This window comes from Nematostella vectensis, chromosome 5, assembly GCF_932526225.1.
Source record: "Nematostella vectensis chromosome 5, jaNemVect1.1, whole genome shotgun sequence".
NCBI lineage: Eukaryota > Metazoa > Cnidaria > Anthozoa > Actiniaria > Edwardsiidae > Nematostella > Nematostella vectensis.
In genome coordinates, this window is record NC_064038.1 from 2903665 (window position 1) to 2930120 (window position 26456).

The 26456-nt window shown below is 44.7% G+C and overlaps 1 protein-coding gene across 3 annotated transcripts; it reads right to left on the minus strand.

Annotated features, from left to right (window-relative positions):
* Positions 1-1827: 1827 nt before the first annotated feature.
* LOC5503605 (A disintegrin and metalloproteinase with thrombospondin motifs 12) lies at positions 1828-26160 on the minus strand. 3 transcript variants are annotated; one of them, XM_048728053.1, is made up of 26 exons: positions 25916-26160; positions 25501-25809; positions 25074-25375; positions 21047-21200; positions 20673-20860; positions 20213-20296; positions 19969-20093; positions 19509-19552; positions 19190-19295; positions 18682-18825; positions 17961-18108; positions 16990-17082; positions 14786-14931; positions 14003-14066; positions 13733-13838; positions 13069-13205; positions 12160-12280; positions 11726-11967; positions 11095-11233; positions 9361-9490; positions 8709-8913; positions 8049-8207; positions 7579-7728; positions 6990-7139; positions 6751-6907; positions 1828-2461 (listed from the first exon to the last, which is right to left on the minus strand). In XM_048728053.1, exons 2-26 carry the CDS (start codon positions 25619-25621, stop codon positions 2337-2339), a joined length of 3540 nt encoding a protein of 1179 aa, XP_048584010.1. In that variant the 5' UTR covers positions 25622-25809; positions 25916-26160; the 3' UTR covers positions 1828-2336. The 3 variants fall into 3 exon arrangements, with proteins under 3 accessions (XP_048584010.1, XP_048584009.1, XP_048584011.1); XM_048728052.1 differs by having other exon boundaries at positions 8043-8207; XM_048728054.1 differs by lacking the exons at positions 25074-25375; positions 25501-25809; positions 25916-26160 and having other exon boundaries at positions 8043-8207; positions 20673-20855; positions 21047-21172.
* Positions 26161-26456: the final 296 nt, after the last annotated feature.

Below are 26456 nucleotides of genomic sequence, written 5' to 3' on the forward strand. Positions count from 1 at the left end.
CCAGAATAAGCCTGAAAACAATTTTCAGTCAACGGTAGCTTAGCTTAACTGGTAGTGTTGGACTTGAAATAGGGGGGGAGGTTTCTGTTTTCAGTCTGTTTTTCTTACAATGTTGCTCAAAAGTAACCAGGAGTGAAAGGGTTGAAGTGAAATACAGCTATACTTAGTCAGGGTAGACAGTATTGCGGATTTTTTCGATATTCTATGCGATTTTACAAACCTCTCCCCCTTACGTCTTTCATTGCATTTTTTATTTTTTTAATGAATATTTAGGCCGGTGAATAGCTTAATAAGCTCTACAAAGAAAAATAGAATCGCCAAATCGCACTTTTTTTATTTCTATTTATTTTTGCTTTTTGCATGATATTAAAAAAACGGTTCCTAAATAAAACGTTTTTCTTTCTTCGCTTGTTTGATGTCCTGTACACGATAAAAGACAATGCGCCCGTGCGTTACGATGCCACGCGCCGACATAGCGAGCCCCCAAGGGACTCAAGACGCCCAAATAGACCTGTATTTTTTTTCACCCTCTATCTCAGCGAGCTGTGCGTGGCGTAACCGTATTACAGGCCTGGGATCCTGGTTATTGTCCTCCCCATTAATGCGCGGGTCGGAATACCTTGCAAGAGTGTTGTATATCATATTTGCCGGAAATATCGGTGCTTGGGGCCTTCGGGTTCTTTACAGCCTTCCGTAAAAGCCTTGTGCTGCCATACCGATTGGGTAATCCGTATGTATGGTTTCCGTTTTGTTTTTCAGGTCGGGTTCGATCCCATGCCAATGGCATTTTTTTCTTTTTTTTTTTTCTATTAATTTTTTTTTTTCGTAGAGCTTAACCCCTCTCACTCCTGCGTAGTTTTCGGAAAAATAAGAAGAAAAAAAAAAAAAAAAAAAAAAAAAACAGACCATCCAAACAACCGTCTAACTTTGGGGAGAGGAGTGTTGACTGGCCCTCCCCCTCGTGAATTTTTCTCCGGATCTCCGGATCAATTCCGTAATGGCATCCATCGGAGTATGGAAATGGACCTTGAGGATACAAGCCTGGTATACATCATACATCTAGCAAAATGAGCTTGCTAGATTTACTGATGTCAACATTAGAAGGGGGAGGGACACTCTTTTCATACAGTACAATATTGCAGTTGTTACCTATTATTGAATAAGTGGGTAACATGTCTTTGTTTATCAAACAAGGTCTATTTCTGAGACAAGCAAATTCAAGGGAGAGCTGTTGAAATAACAGGGGAATGTTGAAGGAAAAACAATTATCTGATTGAAAACTACTGTAGATTCCTTTGCACGAAGATAATAACAAACATAATTTTGATTGTTATTTAGGAGGAACGAGACGAGTTCTACAACATACTATGAAAAGTATGTATTACTCATCTAAATTATACAAGTAAAAAATTCTATTTAAAAAAATACTGTAAGTAATTAGGTAAATCCTAAAACATGTATAACATGTACAACACACTAAAAACTCCATGGCTATTGACTGTTTTCTACTCACATGTTTTTACAGTATATACAATTTCATTCTGGTACATCTTGTGGTCACTGTGCCATCTTCAGGGCCACACCCAAAGCACCTGTGCACCCCATCCACCTAAGGGTGTCGGCTGCACAGGTGTTCCTGATGAAGGAGGGTAAGGAGGGCAGGAAAAGGTTCTGCGACACCTTGCTTTTATGGACCCCTATGATTCCGAGTTGAGTGTGGCCCCTGTAGATGTTGACAGGTCAACCTCACAGCCACATGAAAGAAATGCCTAATATCTTATGCTTTACAGTGAGTGTTTTGCAGTCAAGTTGGTTTCTGTTAGTGGGTAAAAATTATTATAAATAATTGTAATCATGACTATATCTAATTTGAACGAAGCATTCGAAATAGAAATCCTATTTTCAAATACTGGGGATTAGCGGTCAGACAGGAACACCATCAAGTGATAATATTAATAATTTGCTGGCCAGAAAAGAAGGCTTCTTCGTCCCCCTACCTCCTCTTGAATTCGCCCCTTGTCCCCCCTTGAATTCGCCCCTTGTCCTCCCCCCTTGAATTCGCCCCTTGTACTCCCCTCTTGAATCCGCCACTGCACTTTTGTCTAATCGCATCGGTTACTCTAATGGAGTCTGATGTTTTTACCTAGTTTTTGGCCTAGAAACTAAGTTTCTGCTGTCTACTTGCACGAAACAAATCCATACTCGTGTTGCCATGGCGGTGGTTTGTTGTTTTCAATAAATATAATTCAAAGTCCAATGCAGAACTCCCGGTTATAAACTCTACCGTCGAGTGGTTGCCGAGGATTAACGAGGGATTACCGTGTCGTGCCGAGCGATTACCGACTAGAACACGTTTGACAACATCGTTTTCGCCAGTGAGAGAATTTGCAAAATCCATGAACTCCAACAAGTTTGCAAAAGTTTTTGTCCTTTTTATCCTCACGACAATTAGACTTGGGACCTGCAAACCAAACAATAAATAGAGTTGGCTCCCTGGGTAAAATATGTTAGGGATTACGCAAGAAGGTCTAATTTTCAGTTGAGGCTGGGCCGTTTTATTTTCGGAGTATTTAAGGCTAAAAATGTTCTTAACGGTGTTAGTTCATATGAAAATTTAATACCCATGAAATTATTTGGAAAAGAATTACACAAATTATCAATAGCAACATTATTAAGGCTGCTGTTATTAAAACAAAATTAGATTCTGCATTTTCTAGAACGCGTCCAGGCACAGGGAGATGCCACAGGTGCGTACACAGGGGGATGCCCTAGGTGCGTACACAGGGGGATGCCCTAGGCGCGTACACAGGGGGGATGCCCCAGCAGCGTACACAGGGGGATGCCCCAGGCGCGTACACAGGGGGATGCCCCAGGTGCGTACACAGGCGGATGCCCTAGGTGCGTACACAGGGGGATGCCCTAGGTGCGTACACAGGGGGATGCCCTAGGTGCGTACACAGGGGTATGCCCCAGGTGCGTACACAGGGGGATGCCCTAGGTGCGTACACAGGGGGATGCCCCAGGCGCGTACACAGGGGGATGCCCTAGGTGCGTACACAGGGGGATGCCCTAGGTGCGTACACAGGGGGATGCCCCAGGTGCGTACACAGGGGGATGCCCCCCCAGGTGCGTACACAGGGGGATGTCCCAGGTGCGTACACAGGGGGATGTCCCAGGTGCGTACACAGGGGGATGCCCCAGGCGCGTACACAGGGGGATGCCCTAGGTGCGTACACAGGGGGATGCCCCAGGCGCGTACACAGGGGGATGTCCCAGGTGCGTACACAGGGGGATGCCCCAGGTGCGTACACAGGGGGATGCCCTAGGTGCGTACACAGGGGGATGCCCCAGGCGCGTACACAGGGGGATGTCCCAGGTGCGTACACAGGGGGATGCCCCAGGTGCGTACACAGGGGGATGCCCTAGGCGCGTACACAGGGGGATGCCCCAGGCGCGTACACAGGGGGATGTCCCAGGTGCGTACACAGGGGGATGCCCCAGGTGCGTACACAGGGGGATGCCCCAGGTGCGTACACAGGGGGATGCCCCAGGTGCGTACACAGGGGGATGCCCCAGGTGCGTACACAGGGGGATGCCCCAGGTGCGTACACAGGGGGATGCCCCAGGTGCGTACACAGGGGGATGCCCTAGGTGCGTACACAGGGGGATATCCCAGGCGCGTACACAGGGGGATGTCCCAGGTGCGTACACAGGGGGATGCCCTAGGTGCGTACACAGGGGGATGCCCTAGGTGCGTACACAGGGGGATGCCCCAGGTGCGTACACAGGGGGATGCCCCAGGTGCGTACACAGGGGGATGCCCCAGGTGCGTACACAGGGGGATGCCCTAGGTGCGTACACAGGGGGATGCCCTAGGTGCGTACACAGGGGGATGCCCCAGGTGCGTACACAGGGGGATGCCCCAGGTGCGTACACAGGGGGATGCCCCAGGTGCGTACACAGGGGGATGCCCCAGGCGCGTACACAGTGGGATGCCCCAGGTGCGTACACAGGGGGATGACCCAGGTGAGTACACAGGGGGATGCCCCAGCAGCGTACACAGGGGGATGCCCTAGGTGCGTACACAGGGGGATGCCCTAGGTGCGTACACAGGGGGATGCCCCAGGCGCGTACACAGGGGGATGCCCCAGGTGCGTACACAGGGGGATGCCCCAGGTGCGTACACAGGGGGATGCCCTAGGTGCGTACACAGGGGGATGCCCTAGGTGCGTACACAGGGGGATGCCCCCCAGGTGCGTACACAGGGGGATGTCCCAGGTGCGTACACAGGGGGAAGCCCTAGGTGCGTACACAGGGGGATGCCCTAGGTGCGTACACAGGGGGATGCCCTAGGTGCGTACACAGGGGGATGCCCTAGGTGCGTACACAGGGGGATGCCCCAGCAGCGTACACAGGGGGATGCCCCAGGCGCGTACACAGGGGGATGCCCCAGGCGCGTACACAGGGGGAAGCCCTAGGTGCGTACACAGGGGGATGCCCTAGGTGCGTACACAGGGGGAAGCCCTAGGCGCGTACACAGGGGGATGCCCTAGGTGCGTACACAGGGGGATGCCCTAGGCGCGTACACAGGGGGATGCCCCAGCAGCGTACACAGGGGGATGTCCCAGGTGCGTACACAGGGGGATGCCCTAGGTGCGTACACAGGGGGATGCCCCAGGTGCGTACACAGGGGGATGCCCCCCCAGGTGCGTACACAGGGGGATGCCCCAGGCGCGTACACAGGGGGATGCCCTAGGTGCGTACACAGGGGGATGCCCCCAGGCGCGTACACAGGGGGATGTCCCAGGTGCGTACACAGGGGGATGCCCTAGGTGCGTACACAGGGGGATGCCCCAGGTGCGTACACAGGGGGATGCCCCAGGTGCGTACACAGAGGGATGTCCCAGGTGCGTACACAGGGGGATGCCCCAGGTGCGTACACAGGGGGATGCCCCAGGCGCGTACACAGGGGGATGTCCCAGGTGCGTACACAGGGGGATGCCCCAGGCGCGTACACAGGGGGATGCCCTAGGTGCGTACACAGGGGGATGTCCCAGGTGCGTACACAGGGGGATGCCCCAGGTGCGTACACAGGGGGATGCCCCAGGTGCGTACACAGGGGGATGCCCCAGGTGCGTACACAGGGGGATGCCCTAGGTGCGTACACAGGGGGATATCCCAGGCGCGTACACAGGGGGATGTCCCAGGTGCGTACACAGGGGGATGCCCTAGGTGCGTACACAGGGGGATGCCCCAGGTGCGTACACAGGGGGATGCCCTAGGTGCGTACACAGGGGGATGCCCTAGGTGCGTACACAGGGGGATGCCCCAGGTGCGTACACAGGGGGATGCCCCAGGTGCGTACACAGGGGGATGCCCCAGGTGCGTACACAGGGGGATGCCCTAGGTGCGTACACAGGGGGATGCCCTAGGTGCGTACACAGGGGGATGCCCCAGGTGCGTACACAGGGGGATGCCCCAGGTGCGTACACAGGGGGATGCCCCAGGCGCGTACACAGTGGGATGCCCCAGGTGCGTACACAGGGGGATGACCCAGGTGAGTACACAGGGGGATGCCCCAGCAGCGTACACAGGGGGATGCCCTAGGTGCGTACACAGGGGGATGCCCTAGGTGCGTACACAGGGGGATGCCCCAGGCGCGTACACAGGGGGATGCCCCAGGCGCGTACACAGGGGGATGTCCCAGGTGCGTACACAGGGGGATGCCCCAGGTGCGTACACAGGGGGATGCCCTAGGTGCGTACACAGGGGGATGCCCTAGGTGCGTACACAGGGGGATGCCCCCCCAGGTGCGTACACAGGGGGATGTCCCAGGTGCGTACACAGGGGGATGCCCTAGGTGCGTACACAGGGGGATGCCCTAGGTGCGTACACAGGGGGATGCCCCAGGTGCGTACACAGGGGGATGCCCTAGGTGCGTACACAGGGGGATGCCCCCCCAGGTGCGTACACAGGGGGATGTCCCAGGTGCGTACACAGGGGGATGCCCTAGGTGCGTACACAGGGGGATGCCCTAGGTGCGTACACAGGGGGATGCCCTAGGTGCGTACACAGGGGGATGCCCCCCCAGGTGCGTACACAGGGGGATGCCCCAGGCGCGTACACAGGGGGATGCCCCAGCAGCGTACACAGGGGGATGCCCCAGGTGCGTACACAGGGGAAGCCCTAGGTGCGTACACAGGGGGATGCCCTAGGTGCGTACACAGGGGGATGCCCTAGGTGCGTACACAGGGGGATGCCCCAGGCCCGCCCAAGGTGCGCGCGCAGCACCATCACCCCCCCCCCCCCCCCTTGGCGGCCAAAAAGTGGGCTGATGCTTATGAAGGAATCATTAAATACTATGCTTTTTCTAAATGACCAAATGATACCTATGACTGCGCACCCCTCACCCCCTCGGCCAATCCTGGGAACGCACCTGGCTTCACACTAACAAAACAAAATGTTTCTGCTTAAAGTTTGGTGAACTATCAGGATGGACGTTCTTTCCAAAAAAAGAGTGTACATTCTTGGGTAATTTTGAAAAAGAGAAACAGAACATTAAGTTAGTGTGAGTGTTATTATCTTCGAGTTATCGAGGACTGGAGTAATAAGGGAAATACAGTAAATATATGAAGCAAATCCAAGCGTCATTGGTTTCGGTTCGAGTTACGAGGGTACGAGCTATCAAATATAAGTAACGATGATGATGTAACAAATGGGCGGACAAACAGTCTCTAAAGGACTAGTCACCTTTGTGCTTCTTTTGCGAGGGGCATTTATTCGTGCCGCATTTCTCATAGTGCGCAGGTCTCTGCTTTTTTGTACAGCCATTGGATGCGCGACCTGTGTCTTTATTATAGCACTTGACGACTCGCTTCCGCATGCCACTCCCACAGCTGACCGAACACTACATTCAACAAGCAGCCAAGTTAGTATAATGACGAAAATAACAAAGTGAAAAAATAATAATATCTCAAACACAACCTCACCTTAGTCCAAGGCCCGGCTTTCCACGCGAGACAAGGAGGCATGGAGCACTTCCGGTGTTTGGCGGGACGAGCCCGCGGGTCACAGTGGCCGCGAGATCCTGAGCAGAACACACGACGAGTCTGGAATCCCTGCCCACATCGCACGGAACACTGGAAACCAATCACTTGCAAGTAAGTTTTCATTGATGTCAAACATGTGAAAAAGAATAGTGGCGTCACGTGGGTAATCCGTGAATGTCGTAGCAAATGAGTCGTTAAGGAACGAATGCACTCTTTCTGATACATTAAAAAAAAATTTATTCTATAAATGAACGTAACGTGAAATTCGCGATGTAAACCCAACTACCTTTTTCGAGATTGAACAGATCTTAGCTTATCTTATTTGGAGCTATAAAAAAGTTTATCTAAACTAGTCTACAATTTTTAAGCACTAAGCAAGAAGCTTTTTGTTGGCTACGTTCTCCTTGAGGTTGCCATCGTCGTTGCCCCCTAACTTCTTTATCATAGAAATGACACCACACGTCACATGGTATGAGTAACCACGTGACTCATGGGCCGGGATTTCTCGTTTCGGCGCAAGATAATTTACCTTACTCCATCTGCCTATTCTCCACTTGCGACAAAATCCTCCCCTGCAGGTCACCCCACGGGATGCCCCGTGGGGGTGGGAGCCATCTGCTGTCTGGTCGCGGTTTACTACAAGCCGCTCGTCCATTGGTGATCGCATGAAGTTAGAACGCTGACAAGATAAGAGTTTGAGAAAATCAGGGGGGGGTGGCATGACATGCGCATTCACGAGGAAGCATTCGGGGGAAGTGCACGGCGCGAAGGGACTTTTAAAAGTCTATACGAGCGCCCGCGCTGTATACCGAACGTTCTTTGTTAGAAAAAGGCAGAAACAAGGTTTTAAAATTATTTGTTATCGTTATCTGGAACTATCAGCATTTCGAAATTGAGCATAACATAAAGGCATTAGTTTTAGTAGTCGTCGTTGTAGTTACGTGCGCGTGCGCCATGGTGAAGTAAACAAAGGATTTTTCCCATCTTGCTTACACTCACTCCTGAAAACAGTACGATGCTTCTGGGAATGCATTCTTGTGCGTTACACGGCCGCCAGGAGACTGGTCTCGAGCTAATGTCACATGGCTTTTGGATGATGTCAGCGCCTTTACAGGTGACGGCACGCCGCTGGATACCTCGTCCACATCTTGCAGAACACTAGACGAAGACAAATAGGAATAAAGATACGCGTTAGTGTGGCAATCAATTTGGACTGTTTTGCATACAGTTTGCTAGAAATATATGTACCACGCTAAAGGTCACGGCACACCACCAGCCCTCCTCTCCTAAGCAACCTACTGTTGGCTTGTTCGGGTAAGGTAAATTGGCTAGCCACTCATTCACTTTGAAACACATCTCAAATGCTTTTTCCTTACTAAGCACCTCCACATTCGTACCCCTCGGCCCTCTCGAATTTGATTTGTACCTGGTCCTATTTCCTGATTTTAAGGCTGCTTAACATTTCAAAGAGCTCAAATAAATATCCCATTTCTCACTTATTCAATATACTTTGCACCTTTATGCATGTTAGACTTCTCCCTCCACCCACAGGCTATTTTATACCAGCTTCCCACTACACCCCAATATTTCACCTGCCCACCTCAGGTACATGGTACGAATACTCGCTTCTAACCAGCAGCTTTGGGCTGTTTAACACACCTTGGTCCAGTTCCCAGATACCCAGGGGGGAGGGCAGAGTCGCTTGTAGCACGCCCTGACCGAGAGGGGCCTTGGCCGAGCACACTCCTTGTCTTCTAGTGCCACTTGCTCATCATTCTTGATGCTCCGGACACAAAGGACGGACCGGACAGACACACCTCGGTCACATGACTGCGAACAAGTCTGCCAGGGTCCACGGTACCACCTAGGGGGGGGGGGGGGTACAACAGAGCATTAATATTTATATTGCCACAGATTTTTATTTCGCCCATAGAAAGCCCAATAGAAAGTCGTCTGGCAGAAATTAGACACACAAAAATATACTAACGAATTTGCAGCTAGTAACGAGAGCAAACTTATTTTAATACAAAGGTTACCATGACCAGTGCCTTCCCCCCCTATCACTAAAATTTATAAAAAAAAGACGATGACCATGCGAATTGGACTGATTTTCTTCATCTCTTTACACCATTTTGTCATCATACCATGATATCAAGTGCAAAAAAGTATAGTTTAATGGCTAATTTTCGATTGAATTTGTTAATGAAGAATAAAACTTTTTGAAGCTTATCTAGAGATTTCTCTACAAAACTTGAGATGTTAACAATAAAAAGGTGTGGTCGACCGGGACACTTAAATGTCCGTGACTTACGTTGCTGGGCAAGGGTTCTCATTGCAAGTCTTCTGTCGGTCGTCTGGTCTTGTTGTCCCATTACAGTATTTCTCGTCTATCGGCGAATCGCTAGACTCTTCGTAACACTCCACCTCAGAACGAGTCGTACCTATGGTGAGAACATTTACCGAATAGGTGATTCTAGTTGAGGTAAGGACATTCATGTGTAAGCTGTAATGGGATGGGAGGACAAAGGTAGTGTTGGGTCCGTTATTAAAGTGCTATCTGTCATCAAAGTTGGTAACTATGCTTTCATCGAGTGTGGAGGCTTTGAGGTAAGTACAGTAATATATATTGGGCTACCTGTGGCGGCCGAAAGGGGCCTGGGAGTACCAAGATGGCGGTCAAATAAAGCTGAACGTTACTCGTCGTTGTTAACAGTAGTTTTCTATTATTACATGGTGTTAGAAGTGGGATTTGCTCGACAGAAAAGTATATTGTCCCGCCATTGTGTAGTCTAGATTTGGTATTGTAATTTTTGAACAAAGCCACCAGAAATTAGAGTCAATAGCTCAATCCATAACACTACACAGGAATAGTTTGGTAGTAATAGTGATACACAGGGATAGTTTAGTAGTAATAGTGATACACAGGGATAGTTTGGTAGTAATAGTGATACACAGGGATAGTTTGGTAGTAATAGTGATACACAGGGATAGTTTGGTAGTAATAGTGATACACAGGGATAGTTTGGTAGTAATAGTGATACACAGGGATAGTTTGGTAGTAATAGTGATACACAGGAATAGTTTAGTAGTAATAGTGATACACAGGGATAGTTTGGTAGTAATAGTGATACACAGGGATAGTTTGGTAGTAATAGTGATACACAGGAATAGTTTGGTAGTAATAGTGATACACAGGAATAGTTTAGTAGTAATAGTGATACACAGGGATAGTTTGGTAGTAATAGTGATACACAGAGATAGTTTGGTAGTAATAGTGATACACAGGGATAGTTTGGTAGTAATAGTGATACACAGGGATAGTTTAGTAGTAATAGTGATACACAGGAATAGTTTGGTAGTAATAGTGATACACAGGAATAGTTTAGTAGTAATAGTGATACACAGGGATAGTTTGGTAGTAATAGTGATACACAGAGATAGTTTGGTAGTAATAGTGATACACAGGGATAGTTTGGTAGTAATAGTGATACACAGGGATAGTTTAGTAGTAATAGTGATACACAGGGATAGTTTGGTAGTAATAGTGATACACAGGAATAGTTTGGTAGTAATTGTGATACACAGGGATAGTTTAGTAGTAATAGTGATACACAGGGATAGTTTGGTAGTAATAGTGATACACAGGGATAGTTTGGTAGTAATAGTGATACACAGGGATAGTTTGGTAGTAATAGTGATACACAGGAATAGTTTGGTAGTAATAGTGATACACAGGAATAGTTTGGTAGTAATAGTGATACACAGGGATAGTTTGGTAGTAATAGTGATACACAGGGATAGTTTGGTAGTAATAGTGATACACAGGAATAGTTTAGTAGTAATAGTGATACACAGGAATAGTTTAGTAATGATACGTATTATTCGAGACGACAAAACAAAATAAAACTGTGTTAGGGCTTCCTGTAAGTCAGAGGGGGGGGAGGGGAAGGAGATATCGTGTGACGTGGGGTACAGGTGAGGGCGTGGTGGGGAGGGGAGGGAGATATCGTGTGACGTGGGGTAGGGATGAGGGCGTGGTCCTGACCCACGCCGCATGTCGCGGAGCATGGCATCCAGCCCGTGTATCTCCATTTGAACGACAGCGAACCGCGGAACTCCTCAACGGTCTTCTTTGGAATTGTGTACTCGAACTCGATGCCGGGGTTACGAGTCTGAAAAAGAAGCTGAAAAAAGACAAAATAAACATGATCACAAACACCACCCCATCATCATCATCAGGATCACAACAGGAGTCTATAACAGGAGTCGATGATTTAAATTAATTAAAACCAATATGGCTCGATAGCCGAGGGATCAGAGAAACGTTTGGCTAGACATAACAAAAAGTATTACTTCAACAAATCTATCTTACACTGAGCCCGCTAGTTTAGAATCTAGCATTAGAAAGATAGTAGTCATTTTCGGATTCATCGAAGTGAGCGTCATGAAGCTTATAGCTATCATCACCATCACCATCACCATCACCATCATTATCATCATCATCATCATCATCATCACATCAGCACCATCATATCATCACCGTCATGACCTTTGCCATCGTCATCATCACCAGCACAATATCATCACTATAATAATAATGATAATTGTAATAATCATCCTTGCCATTTAAAATCATGTCATGATATATGTCAGTACCACTACCTGGGCCCTCTTACCATGATGTGTAGGTCGGACGTGGTCGGGCCATCGGCGCTGAAAGTCTCCTTGTTATGCTTCCTGGTATATCGCACTGTGGTGCCAGCCGCCTGGTACTCGCCGCTCCACTGGATGTACCAGTGCCCGTTCAGGTAGTACTTTCCAGACGATGACCGCAGGGCAAGGTAGTTAGGGGCGCCTGCGACCTCCGCCACCTTGATATGACGGGCACCCTGTGGTATGATCTTGGTCTCGACGTAGCCTGAATAAGAGAAAATTTTGCTGACTTAGTAGAGTGGAACCCCCATCTAGCGAACACCCTTGGAGCCATAAGATGTGTCCGTTATTTAAATGTATCCGATTGATAGAGGTCTTATTAAGTCGGGTCTTTGAGAATGTCTGCTGTATAGATAAGAGTCCGCTTAGTGAAGGTGATTGTTCCATTGATACTCACCAATCCCGGTGGTTTGATTAAAGGTGGATTTGACCGTCTCGCACGAGGTCCCGTCCCCCCGACACACTCCACAGCGGTCTTCTCTAGCGTTAGAGTGCAGAACGTTATCACAGCCGACATACTGTGGGCATAAACAATGAATTATTTACTATCTTCAGTAGGCACGATAATAAAAGTCCGAAATGAAAGTCACGCAATGATCACACACGCCGGGTCACACACGCCAATCGTCACGCACGCCATTGGTCACGCACGTCAATGGTAACACACGTCAATGATCACACCCGTCCATGGTCACACATGTCAATTATGGTCACGCATGTCAATAGTCACGCAGGTCGATGGTCACGTACGTCAATGGTAACACGTTCATGGTCACACACTTCAATAGTCACATACGTCAATTATGGTTACGCATGTCAATAGTCACGCAGGCCAATGGTCACTTGCGTCAATGGTAACACGTTCATGGTCACACACTTCAATGGTCATACACGTCAATTATGGTCACACATGTCATTGGTCACGCACGTCAATGGCCACGCACGTCCATGGTCATACACGTCAATTATGGTCACGCACGTCAATGGTCACGCACGTCAATGGTCACGCACGTCAATGGTCACGCACGTGATTGACAACAAGTTCACGACAATAACACGACACGGTCATGGTTTTGTCTCACGGAAAACACGCCGCCAACACGGCCACGTGTCACAACAATGACCAGCATACAAGCACTGTAAAGAAGTAGACGCTAGGCGTCCAGAAACCGTCATGACTAGCCTACCACGGTACGCGAAACGACCCAATCAGAGCACATTCATTGTACGGTAGCCTTCGTGGCTAGATCCTACGATAGCCTCTCTGGCATGACACAAAGATGAAATATTAATAAGAGATGCATACCTCACACTTGCCAGCGATGCAGACGTCACGTTTGCTCGGAAAACATTTCGTCCCGTCAACCACGTGATCGCCGAACTTCTTGCTGAAAAACCTTCCGTACGCCCCACGCGGGGAACAATGGAGCTCACACGGGCGACCTGTACCGATTGGAGCGTAAAAAGCAAAACGAAACAAGAAATTATCCATGGGGGAGTGGGTAGGGGAGCAGTGGAGCTCACACGGGCGACCTGCGTGCCGATTGGAGCGTAAATAAATTCATTTGGAGATCCGCTAATGCAATAGACGACTCGCATTAAAAATATCATGTGGAAATGGCAAATTCTCCCCCCCCCCCAACAAAAAAAAAACTCAGAGCTAGAGATAGATGTGGATGTCGCGCCAAACAGCCATGAAAATCTATATTCTTTAATTGAAAATAAGCCCTTTCCGTCAAACAAACTTTCTGACTGAATTGCTTTTTGTTGTTGTTGTTTTGCCGCTAAAAGCCTATGTACGCGCTAGTTTGCCATCCAAACAGTCACGTGATTTCTTAGTGCAAGTAGCCTATTGATAACAATTGATAACATGTAATTTATAACAAATGATAATATGCAATTGATAACATGTAATTGATAACAATTGATAGCATGCAATTGATAACAATCTATAGCTTGTGTGTACTCACTGCGCAAGATCTTGGGTTTCCAGTGCCACTTCCGGTTTCTGATGACTCGAGTGTTGAACTCTGCGCACTGCCGCTCACGGAAGTCAATCGAGCCCACAGCGCACTCCTATCGGCATATCAGAATCATATATCAGAATCATATATCAGAATCGTATATCAGAATCATATATAAGAATCATATAAATTATCGAATACCACTGGGTCATTCCCGAATACCCTGCACCAAGTCATTCCCGAATAGTATAGTATTCTCCCACCATCCCGTCATACCTTCACGTTGCATAACCGATATTTCCTCCATTTCCCAATGCAGTATTTTCCATTGTTCATAGGCCTAAAATGAGAGACAATTTAGTGCTCACAATTTATAAGGCGAGTCATTTAGTAATCTTTAGTGTCTAGAATACATTGTATGTTTAAAGCGTTATTGAAATTATGCCTTCTATGATATCGCTTAGAGGTTTACCACCCTGTGTTCCTGGACATTGCGTCGCCGAAAACCCAACGAACGAATGTCGAGGATGATCGGTGGGTCAGTGGAGTGCTCGTAGTTGCCGAAAACCCGACGACCGCTTACCGACGAGAGGGCAAGCGGCGGCATGCTTTAATTGATTAAAGCCTGAGCTCAACTCGATCTTTATCACCCAGGATGTAAAGGTATAGATAATATTAAAATATGACATTACTTGCTCGTATTCATCCTCCCACCCCTACAAGGCCCCTCGTGGGTAATTGTTTAAAAAAATCGTTAAAATTGAAGCCCTATGCGATTTCATTTGTACGTGCATCGCCGATTAATAATATCTCATATTCATTTATGAATTTACAAACTAGAAGCATCGGTGATTATATTCGCTAGAGATCAGACCGATCGCACGCTTTGAAGGCGATACTTAACGCGTTTTAATTTGAACGAATTTTTTAAAACAATTACCCGCGAAAGGTCTTAAACTTTGCTACCCCAAGAGGTCAGCAGATCCAGGTTACCGCGGTCAGGTAGAGCACCATTTCTTGAGGATATCCCTCCCTCCTACGGTAGGTTAAAATAAACACCTCGGGTTGTCGCAGTGTCTCTCCGATGACGACACGCCTCCGCCACATGACCTGGAACATTCGCTCCAGTTACTCCACTGTCCCCATCCGCCATCCACGCTTTTCGGAATGACGCCCTGTTTGATGCACTGGCCTTGGAAACACCACTAAGAGAAATAAAAACACGTACTCGTTAAGTTGAGGGAACTTGAGAAAAAACTAAGAGAAATAAAAACACGTACTCGTTAAGATGAGGGAACTTGAGAAAAAACTAAGAGAAATAAAAACACGTACTCGTTAAGATGAGGGAACTTGAGAAAAAACTAAGAGAAATAAAAACACGTACTCGTTAAGATGAGGGAACTTGAGAAAAAACTAAGAGAAATAAAAACACGTACTCGTTAAGATGAGGGAACTTGAGAAAAAACTAAGAGAAATAAAAACACGTACTCGTTAAGATGAGGGAACTTGAGAAAAAACTAAGAGAAATAAAAACACGTACTCGTTAAGATGAGGGAACTTGAGAAAAAACTAAGAGAAATAAAAACACGTACTCGTTAAGATGAGGGAACTTGAGAAAAAACTAAGAGAAATAAAAACACGTACTCGTTAAGATGAGGGAACTTGAGAAAAAACTAAGAGAAATAAAAACACGTACTCGTTAAGATGAGGGAACTTGAGAAAAAACTAAGAGAAATAAAAACACGTACTCGTTAAGTTGAGGGAACTTGAGAAAAAACTAAGAGAAATAAAAACACGTACTCGTTAAGATGAGGGAACTTGAGAAAAAACTAAGAGAAATAAAAACACGTACTCGTTAAGATGAGGGAACTTGAGAAAAAACTAAGAGAAATAAAAACACGTACTCGTTAAGATGAGGGAACTTGAGAAAAAACTAAGAGAAATAAAAACACGTACTCGTTAAGATGAGGGAACTTGAGAAAAAACTAAGAGAAATAAAAACACGTACTCGTTAAGATGAGGGAACTTGAGAAAAAACTAAGAGAAATAAAAACACGTACTCGTTAAGATGAGGGAACTTGAGAAAATACTAAGAGAAATAAAAACACGTACTCGTTAAGATGAGGGAACTTGAGAAAAAACTAAGAGAAATAAAAACACGTACTCGTTAAGATGAGGGAACTTGAGAAAAAACTAAGAGAAATAAAAACACGTACTCGTTAAGATGAGGGAACTTGAGAAAAAACTAAGAGAAATAAAAACACGTACTCGTTAAGATGAGGGAACTTGAGAAAAAACTAAGAGAAATAAAAACACGTACTCGTTAAGATGAGGGAACTTGAGAAAAAACTAAGAGAAATAAAAACACGTACTCTTTAAGATGAGGGAACTTGAGAAAAAACTAAGAGAAATAAAAACACGTACTCGTTAAGATGAGGGAACTTGAGAAAAAACTAAGAGAAATAAAAACACGTACTCGTTAAGATGAGGGAACTTGAGAAAAAACTAAGAGAAATAAAAACACGTACTCGTTAAGATGAGGGAACTTGAGAAAAAACTAAGAGAAATAAAAACACGTACTCGTTAAGATGAGGGAACTTGAGAAAAAACTAAGAGAAATAAAAACACGTACTCGTTAAGATGAGGGAACTTGAGAAAAAACTAAGAGAAATAAAAACACGTACTCGTTAAGATGAGGGAACTTGAGAAAAAACTAAGAGAAATAAAAACACGTACTCGTTAAGATGAGGGAACTTGAGAAAAAACTTATATAGGTGGCGGACGGCAACCAGAAGAACAGGAGTTTTGATTAAAGCTAGCGGTTTTTCTCCTTTGAGCCCGCCTGAACGTGGATATGTTTACGTCCATTTTAGCAAAACAAACGGGATTATTTTGTTCTTCCATTGGATTATTTTTCTTTTTTTAATGGCGAACTTCCGGTTGCAATGCTTTGAAAACGTTGTTTTAAACGTTGTTTGCTAATAAGGTGGATTCGTGACCATATTATTACACTAGGCTGGGGATGTGACCAGCAGTTGTTGGCGGGGACTTCAGCGATATCAAAGGTTGAGTGGGGGGCGAGGTGGGGGGCGAGATCATCATAACGCCTAACAGGAGCTGCTTATATATGGAGGCGGAGAAATATGCTGTCTCAGAAAGAAGCCTTCTTTCCCAACGGATGAAACTTCTCAGAGGACTGTCTGATGTCTGATAATCAGAGGATTTCCCGAAATCTGTGTGTACCCCCCAGGCCCCCCAAATACCTTATCCTTTCCACAGTAGGTTCCGTCAGCAGCTTGCTCTAGCTTTGATTGACAGGCCTTCCCGACCTTGCACCATAACGTGCCACACGGGTCCTGAAATAAGACAATTACAAATATAGGAGGTACATAAGTGGCTGACTGTGATTGGCTGAGTTAATAAGTGGCTGACTGTGATTGGCTGAGTTAGACTGTGATTGGCTGAGTTCTGGCTGACTGTGATTGGCTGACTTGTTTTGTTTTCGAACGGCCGTCAAGCCGAACCACTGCTCCTTGTTCCTTTGTGCACCACAGGATTCCCGATGGCTAAGATCAAAACGTTTGCTAATAACCCCATAATAAGAGCCAGCTAGCAGAGTCACCATGTCCTTGACAGACTGGATTTGTCTGTATGACTGACTCATTGACAGACTGGATTTGTCTGTATGACTGACTCATAGACAGACTGGATTTGTCTGTATGACTGACTCATTGACAGACTAGATTTGTCTGTATGACTGACTCATTGACAGAATGGATTTGTCTGTATGACTGACTCATTGACAGACTGGATTTGTCTGTATGACTGACTCATTGACAGACTGGATTTGTCTGTATGACTGACTCATTGACAGACTGGATTTGTCTGTATGACTGACTCATTGACAGACTGGATTTGTCTGTATGACTGACTCATTGACAGACTGGATTTGTCTGTATGACTGACTCATTGACAGACTGGATTTGTCTGTATGACTGACTCATTGACAGACTGGATTTGTCTGTATAACTGACTCATTGACAGACTGGGTTTGTCTATATGACTGACTCATTGACAGACTGGATTTGTCTGTATGACTGACTCATTGACAAACTGGATTTGTCTGTATGACTGACTCATTGACAGACTGGATTTGTCTGTATGACTGACTCATTGACAGAGCAACTGATTAAATCCTACTGTTTAGTTTAACAAGTGAGCCCACGGTACTTACCGACATACCAGTGCATTGAGAGGAGTTTGAGCCGTACTGCAGGCGGCACTGGTGGTCAGCGTCGTACACAGTTCCAGGAAGAGCGACGGTAGCCCTAAATCTAGGGTGTTGTGAGGGAACGTCATTTAAACACCATCCCCATCCTTTGCTGGAAGAATAGCATAAAGACAACTCGTCTTATGATAACCGTAAAACAGCCTGTTATATATTCTAAATCAGATTAAACAATGAGACAGCACAAACTGACAGAAAAGTGACCGCAAAAACTGTTATAGTCAATTCTCTATGACTTCCATATTTTCAGGGGCTCTTATCCAGCTACGGCCTTGGCAGGAATGACAGTGCTTCTGGCCCGTGATGGTGCTATGGCGGTCCTCATGAGTATGCTTTGTTGTGTACCGCGAACAGTTTTTAAAGGGTCCACCTTTGCCTGTCTCATATATATGTCAGGTACACACCCTTGGAACACCCCATAGATACACCCTTTAGGTTCACCCCCTAGAAACACACCATAGGTACACCCCATAGGTACACACCCAAAGGTCTTGGTAAACGGATGAGTGACAGGTCAGGCGCGTACCCAGGATTGGTTGGGGGGGGGGGGGGGGGGGGGTGCGCAGTCATAGATATCATATGGAAAAAGCACAGTACCACTTTTTGGCCTACAAGGGACGGGGGGGTTCGCACCGCCCTCTGTAAGGGCCTGCAGGTTGTTACTCACTTGAGAAATCTTCTCAGGTATCCTCTGCTGCACTCGGACCAGTACTGCTGCTTCCCTGTCGTCTGTAGCAATGCCGACATCAAATATGGCGTGTTATCGTTTCTCTTGCAGTCATTTTCGTCACCATCGTGAAGCATGCCAAAACTACAAAACGGTCGCGCACAATTTAATTTGTTAGGCTGGCAAGTTTAAGTCAGCCAAGTCGCTAGTGCATTCTGGTTTTCCTATGGTGTTTTCCTTTGTCTCATGTAACGTCACCTGACGTCACAGGGAACCCCAGACTCCCAAACGGTTTATTACGAGCACAGTGGGCCCAGTAAAAACGCCTGCAATGTTTATCTGATAAAATAAAATTTCTTGGAAGGTAAATAGATTCGTTTAGGGGACTTTCAAGGAATGTTTTCCTCCTTGTATAAAATTTCAATATTTGTCAAAGAGTAATGCGGAATGCTTTTTTAATTTTTGTCAACGGGAATTTATCAAGGTTATTACGCGATCAATTTCTTACTTGTGCCCAATCTCATGCGCGATTGTGTACGCCACAGACAACCCGCTGTCCTCGTTCACGTTGCAGCTCTTTGTACTGGTACACATGCCATTCACTTGAGCTAGACCTGGACGCGAGTATCAAAGACATACAAATCACGTTTCCGTTTCTATTTATCGAGAGTGCAGAGAAAAAACGTTGATTTTCTAAAGATTGATTAGGTTTCAGAACATCTCTGTCCGGTGATTTTATAAAAAAAGAATCATTTTGTCCATATATGATTATCCTTAGGTTAATAATATGTTGTTATTCTTGCACTGTGCACCACAATTAATCTTACCCAGAGTTCCACAGGGTTCGTCTATACCCTTGCAGATATCTTTTCTGCAAGAGAAAGTGAGTGATTACAACCCTGGCATGTCAGTAGGCCATAAACGGAATAGTTAAACTCAAACAAACAAGGAGAACACATCATGAATAAAGACAATTAAATAAGCAAGCACATTAACTAGCAAATAATGAAAATATCAAACAAAACGGGCAATAACCACAAAATAACCAACCAACCAGCCAACCCAATCAACAAGCCAATCTAACAAACAAACAAACAAGAAGACGCCCGTTGTCTTCAGTGGCAATGCTCACACACTAAATCACACACATGATTGTAAAATGCGTGGAGCAGTCCGTATATGTACTGACGGGTTGTCAGATGAATGTAAAAGCGCAAGTAAAAAAGCCTGCAGATACTTGAGCTATAGAATGCAACAAATTTATTTACATTTCTGACGGAGTCTAACCTTGTGACGAGAACCGCGACGTCGTGGTGGTTCGGGTGCGTGTCTGAGCGCGGGTTCACACGCGAGGCCCACGCGCAGAAGCTCTCGATAGTATTACCCGCGTGGTGACCGATATCCAAATCCGGCTTTGAACCAAGCATGTGAATACATTAGTAATAAAAGGCTCTGATTTCTTCTGCTTTCTTTAAAAAATAAATAAATAATAATAATAATAAAAAAATAAAAATAAAAACTCGTTACTTACCAGGTCCCTCTTGAGGATGATGATTCTAACAACCACGATGTTGATGGCGTTGCCTATGCTTTGGTCACGGTAGATGTTGTTAACCTGTTAAAGGCGGAACAGCACATTAACTTAAGGTATTCTAAAAGGTTTCTGCGTCCGATAATGAGATAAGGCAAGATTTTTTATAAAGTGTAAATAATTAGATCTGTCCGTCTACGAAGGTAGCTGACAATATACTTCAAGAGCGAATAGACACAGAGGTGATTATATTTTAAAAAGCGTCCACAAGTAAAGCTCTCCACTTACGATGGAGTCCATAAACCAAGAGCTCAGCTGACTACATACTACACTGTTAGCAAGAGCTCACTGCACACTACAAGAGCGAATAGACACAGAGATGATAAGGCTCGTGCATTAGGTAAGTAGCGCTGTTTGATCACGAGAGTGTCCGAAAACTGATACACACACGTGCACGTACCATATTCATAACCGTCAGAAGATATTCCTCCAAGGCGGCTCCGTGGAACTCATGCATCGTGCGATCAGCGACGACAAGAACCTCTACATTTCTCTCTGTACTGACCGAGCGCCTCTGCCGCTCATGCCCAGTCTCCCTGATCAGCTCGAGATATGGCTCCCGTTTTCGTTTTTCCATCGAAATCTTTTCTAAGAAAACAAAGTTCGCAATATTTAAATGTTTTAAACGTCTCGTATACTCATTTTCAGGCGCGAACCAACTGTAGGATTGTCTGAGGGAGGTATCAAATAAAAAAGCTCTAAATTTCCATTACCAAGATGTGTGCTGCGTTTGAACTTGTTTTCTATACTGCAAAAGTTATAAGAGTTATCTACCGTGGGTGTCACATCCCGGACGCTGATCCTCTGGCCCGGACACGGACATGGCCGAGCGCCGATACACTAGGTGCGGATGACGATCCGTGGTATTGCTCATGTGCAAAGGTTCTATGAAAATGTGATCTCCGTCCGGACGATGAATTACGCCCTCCTACAACACAGAAACAAGTATTATATTTTCATGAATATTATTATATCAATATGAATATAATTATATGAATACATGCTCCTACAAGACAGACACAAGCATTATATTAACATAAGTATGAATATCATTATATAAATAAGAATATTATTATATTAATATGAACATCATTACATCAATAAACCCTCCTACGACACAGACACAATTATTATATTAACATGAATATCATTATATGAACGACGCCCTTCTGTAACACAAAGACACATTTATTATTATATGAATATGGATTATATAATATCAATATGGATGACGCCCTTCTGTAACGCAAAGACACATTTATTATTATATGAATATGGATTATATCATATCAATATGGATGACTCCCTTCTGTAACGCAAAGACACATTTATTATGTTATGGATATGGATTATATGATATCAATATGGATGACGCCCCTCTGTTACACAAAGACACATTTATTGTATGGATATGAATTATATCATATCAATTTGGATGACGCGTTCCTACACAATAACATTATTTATAATTAATATATTTACGCAATGGACTTAATGCCCGACAGTTTTCATTTCTTTTTTCAAACGACCGACCCAGTAAATTATCGACCTAGTGAGTTAGAGGTATTCTATATTTGTTGAAGCGATTCTGAATTAGCATCGTTGTCGGTATTGGATGTTTTCCGTCGTCTGTGTACACTATAAAATCGTCATTGCTTTCCCTTTCTCAACAAATATAAAATACTTTGAACTCACTAGGTCGACAAGTTAAAGGTTTATTTAAATAAATTGAAAACTGTCGGGTATTTATTCCACCGAGGACCTTTCCCGACTGTCGGGCATATAGCCACTGTGATATATTTACTATATATTACTACACGAGTCAAGATTGAAACCAATAACGCTACACAAGAGAATATAAATATTTAAAAAAAAAACGTGTCTAAGGAAGAGTATATAGACACAGAAAGTGCGTTGTATTTCTTCATGGTAACATATGAAAAAGTCATAACAAACTTATCTCAAGGGCTTAATGCATAATTTTTTCGCTGAGCTATAAACGTCACTAGAAAAGCAGCAGGTTAACTCGAGCAGCTGCAAGTTGACCCGACAGGCTCTTATTGTGGCTCTCAACATATAGCGACACCACAAGCCTGGTGATACAAGTCTGGAATTGCTTGGGTGAATAAAGCAAAGTTAAATGCAAATTGCTCTGCATTGCCGTACTAGGGATTCAATTAAAAGTCTAAAGTACCAATGTGTGCGTATTACTTGCTTTTAAAGTTCACTTAAAATGTGAGGCAATACAATTCAGCGAAACTGTACATGTGGTCTCTTTCCTAGTCCTTATTTCAGCTTTGAAGATAATTCCTCCAATTTACTTCATATTTTATTAGCATCACACGATCATTCACAAAATTAAAAAAGGCCTGTGCTTGGTCCCCCTGTGGTACGATCGCGAAAAAAGCTGGTGTATCACGTGTGCGTGGTTTAGAAGGCTATCCACAGGTATCCGCGAAATTTTGTGTCCGACCTTGTGGCCACAGTAGTTTACCAATATATCTACATCCTCGTGAGAACAAATGTGGGCATAAGCTGTTTATTGTTTTAGTATTGCAGTATTCTAAAGCGCTTTCAGATAGAATAATGAGGTCAAGGACGGAAAGGCGAAGAAGAGGACAGATCAGACATAACAAACAACTTGGAGGGTTCCCTGCTAGCAGAGGCCTCTTTAGTCCACTTGGTCCACTTGGAGGGATTACGATTATGTTTGTGTGTGGGAAGAAAGGAGTTTCTTGACTCTTCTCATGGTCTAAGAAAAACTCAATAAAACATTCAAAGCAAATTGTAACTTTGCAACGGGACCGCGAAATTAAGGTTTCGGTATCAGATTGCCAGAGAACATGTCAAATTATACAACTCCCTGACGAAAACAATCACTGTTTGATGCAGTGCTCGGATACCCAGCATTCATGGGTTTCTCCTAAGAAGGAAAGAGATGGGCCATCGCGCATGTGGGAGGGGCTAATACCGCTAGTCAAAAATACGGTCTTAGAATTACTGACCAAGAAGCTCCCTCTTCTGCTGTTATATTTTTCTAGCTAGTTGGCTTACTATTCCGGAGAGATATTAAAGTGGTGTTTTCAGATTGTATATCGGTGAGATTATTGCCCAACTCATATAAATGAAGGATTGTTAAAACAGCTTTTACTAATAAAAAAGTAACCTTAATAAAGAAGGTTAGTCGAAAGTGATTCCTTTTTTCTTATCAAGAGAAACAGAAGGTGCTATGTGGGCGTATGTAAGATCGAAATTAATTTGAGTTAAGATTAAAATAAAGAGGGCGCATGAAATCGCGGTTGTTCTATCACTCTTTTTTCTTTGCCTGATAACTTGCCAAGTTTCTCATTGTGTTGAATTCTTACTAGCGAAATGATCACATGTGCAGCACAGTCTATTCAGTTTTTTCTTGGTTCTATACACTCTTGGTAGATTGCGATTAAAACTAGTTTAATCAAACCACCTTTAAATTGGTTTAAGTGCTGGTGTGAATGCGGTATTAGCCTTTCATTCTGATTTTGCTATAGATGTCGCTATTACTTCTCTCACTTTGCGCCATATTAGTTCACAAATAATGACAGATGCCGGCGGGAAACCTTTGAGATCTTAGTATTTACCTCCGCCCATCTAGTTTCTAGTTGGATCTACTAAGGAAGCCCATAATATTTCCTTTTAAAAAGGTTGTATTGCTCTTTACTCCACCGCGCTCTTCCCCAGGCACGCCCCTGCAGGCGCTCCGCGCATCAGTATTGGTAACGCTAGCTACATTTACGGGCCTTGTCTTTCAGACGAAACGAATTGCAGAGGATTGCGCACGAGGGCCGTTTAGCAAACGAGAAAAGGTCAAAGGTTATCATTTGTCTTTAAAAGATGCTTTTAATAAACATTCAGTCAACGCAAAAACTCCAAAAAAAGACACGCGATGAAAAAGTACAGCTTCATTCATTTTTAAAAAGGGGAAGAAAAAAAAACTCCCATTCGCGTAATGTTGCACCAATTAAAAACCCCTAACTGTGTTTGAAAATTATTCTTCGATGTTCTCCTGTTCGAGAATGTCCGTTGTCCAAATTTTCAGAAAAAAATTGAAAGATGACAAGATATCTACCAGAGTGCAGAGCAGATATAGGAAAGTTTTCCTTTTATAAACATAAATCGGGAAAACAACGGTGTCGAAAAATAGCACTAGTTTGTTCCAGTGCTTTGCCACTTTCCGATATTTCCGTCAAAAGGAAATTAGGCTTGAGGCTACAGACGTGACCAAGTAAACTGCTGACAGACAAAATCATTCTTTTTATACATAATTAGTAAAAAAGGCTTGGCTTTAATTGTGACACGAGATAATCCCAAACAATTTATTTTTATCAGAATGTGCACTGATATGCATAGCAACGAAAACTTTGATGCTTCATCCCTACTATAGTGGGCGACTGTTAGAGTAGTAGAGTAGAGTAGTGAGTAGAGCAGAATAGAGTAGTGAAATAATTTGATTTACTTGTCAAAGAAATCCATTAGCGTCAAAGGGTGTGAAATTCAAACATAGATAGCAGATAGATCAGGAAATTTGCGGGCACGATGAAGAAGAATAGTATTTTCGCGGCGGATTTTTGGACCTCAGACGACAGTCCAAGCACGTGGGGTGACATAGCGAAGAGGTCATACCAACCCACCGCGCGCGCTATATAAACAGACGTCGTCAATGAAGGCTTTGATGGTTTGTCAGCAAAATCAAACAACCTTTTGTACGTGGCTTATAACAATTACACGAACAATAAACTCGATTTTGAGCTTTGCAAGAACTTACCAATCCTCGACAATTGCTGAGATAGACAGAAGAACCGGGTTGATCCTTTAGTCTTCCTTTGAAATGACAGCCGCGGTCGCGGTATAGGAATCTCCCTTCTTCTTCCAAGACATACCCCGGTGCAATAAAATCATCATTACGTGTAAGAGAAAGATGAAGTTTTTCCCCGGACACCAACACGTGGTAGTGAAGTTTGTCCTCATTTGTGTCTTTATGGATAGCATGAGAAATAAAATCCCCGTTTGAGTTGACTTGAGCAGGGGTGACAATGTCAAAATGGCTTAGGCTCTTCATGAATTTTTCTGCAAAAGAATTAGAAACAATTCTAGGTTAAGAGGTCGGCTTCAGCCTGTATGAAGAAAGAGTAGTGGCTCGCGTTTGAGCCTGTGCACATCGCAGAGAAATCCTAGTAATGCCAGATAATTACCTTGTCTTTCGTTTAATGCGCGCTGGAGGTCGCCCGGTGCGGACTTGACTGCAGTAACTGCTAACATCAACACATATAGATACATCTTCGAAATGGGGCTCCAAACGTGCACAAACATCATCCAAAACCCTGTAATCAGTTGCTGTGACTCCAGTTAGCCTGTATGGACCTCACAGATATTTCCCTGAGACCAGAAGCTTGGCGATAGTCAAACACATGTTTTCCAATCTCAGCGGAAAACCCACAGTGAAGAAGTGAGGGCCCGGAAGATATGAAGAGGGGTCGCCTTGTGTCTTCGTTTCTTGATTGCTTTAGAAAACACACATATTGTCATTATCATGAATATCAAAATAAAACTGATAGTCAATTTAGGTTATTAATAGTTTGTCTTAGATATTAATCTTAGTGTACTCACTTGTGAAAAACGCTGAGAGTTTCACTAGAGAATATCGAGTTCGCTGCGGCGAATCCTAGCCGGGTCAAGCTGGGTTAGAAAATAATTTCGCTCACTCGGTGAGGGTCCGGGCGCCACAAACCTTTATCAGTTTCGGATTTCAAGTACTGAGTTATGAGAAACTAAACACCCATATAAACCCGACTGACGATCGCTAGCCTTCCAGCGACTGTGACTCGTCAAACTAGTGATGATCCAATTATGATAATACATCACGATAGAACGGAGACAGGGAAGGGCTAAACTGGGCAAATAGGCAACCCGCAGAATGCTTAGGAAAACCCACTGTGATTTAATCATGTTTTTACAAACAAATTCCTTGGCACTTCCATAATATAGACCAATTAAATGTCAAGAAAATAGCGGGAAATGACTACCATTTGTTGTTTCGGGAACCATATTAATCCCCGTTAAAAGGATGGCAAATACGAGTTTTGGATCGGCGGTTAATAGGTTGTATGCGTTGTGTTGTTTTTGTGACTATTTCGAGTAAACGGGCTAT

Excerpts from the sequence above, each read along its gene's own strand:
- LOC5503605 (XM_048728052.1), bottom strand. The coding sequence starts at position 25,621 with ATGATGTTTGTGCACGTTTGGAGCCCCATTTCGAAGATGTATCTATAT. Across the intron at positions 17,083-17,960 it reads CTCAATGCACTGGTATGTCG|GACCCGTGTGGCACGTTATG; the intron begins GTAAGTACCGTG and ends GTCTTATTTCAG. Across the intron at positions 2,462-6,750 it reads CTCGCAAAAGAAGCACAAAG|GTCCCAAGTCTAATTGTCGT; the intron begins GTGACTAGTCCT and ends TTTGGTTTGCAG.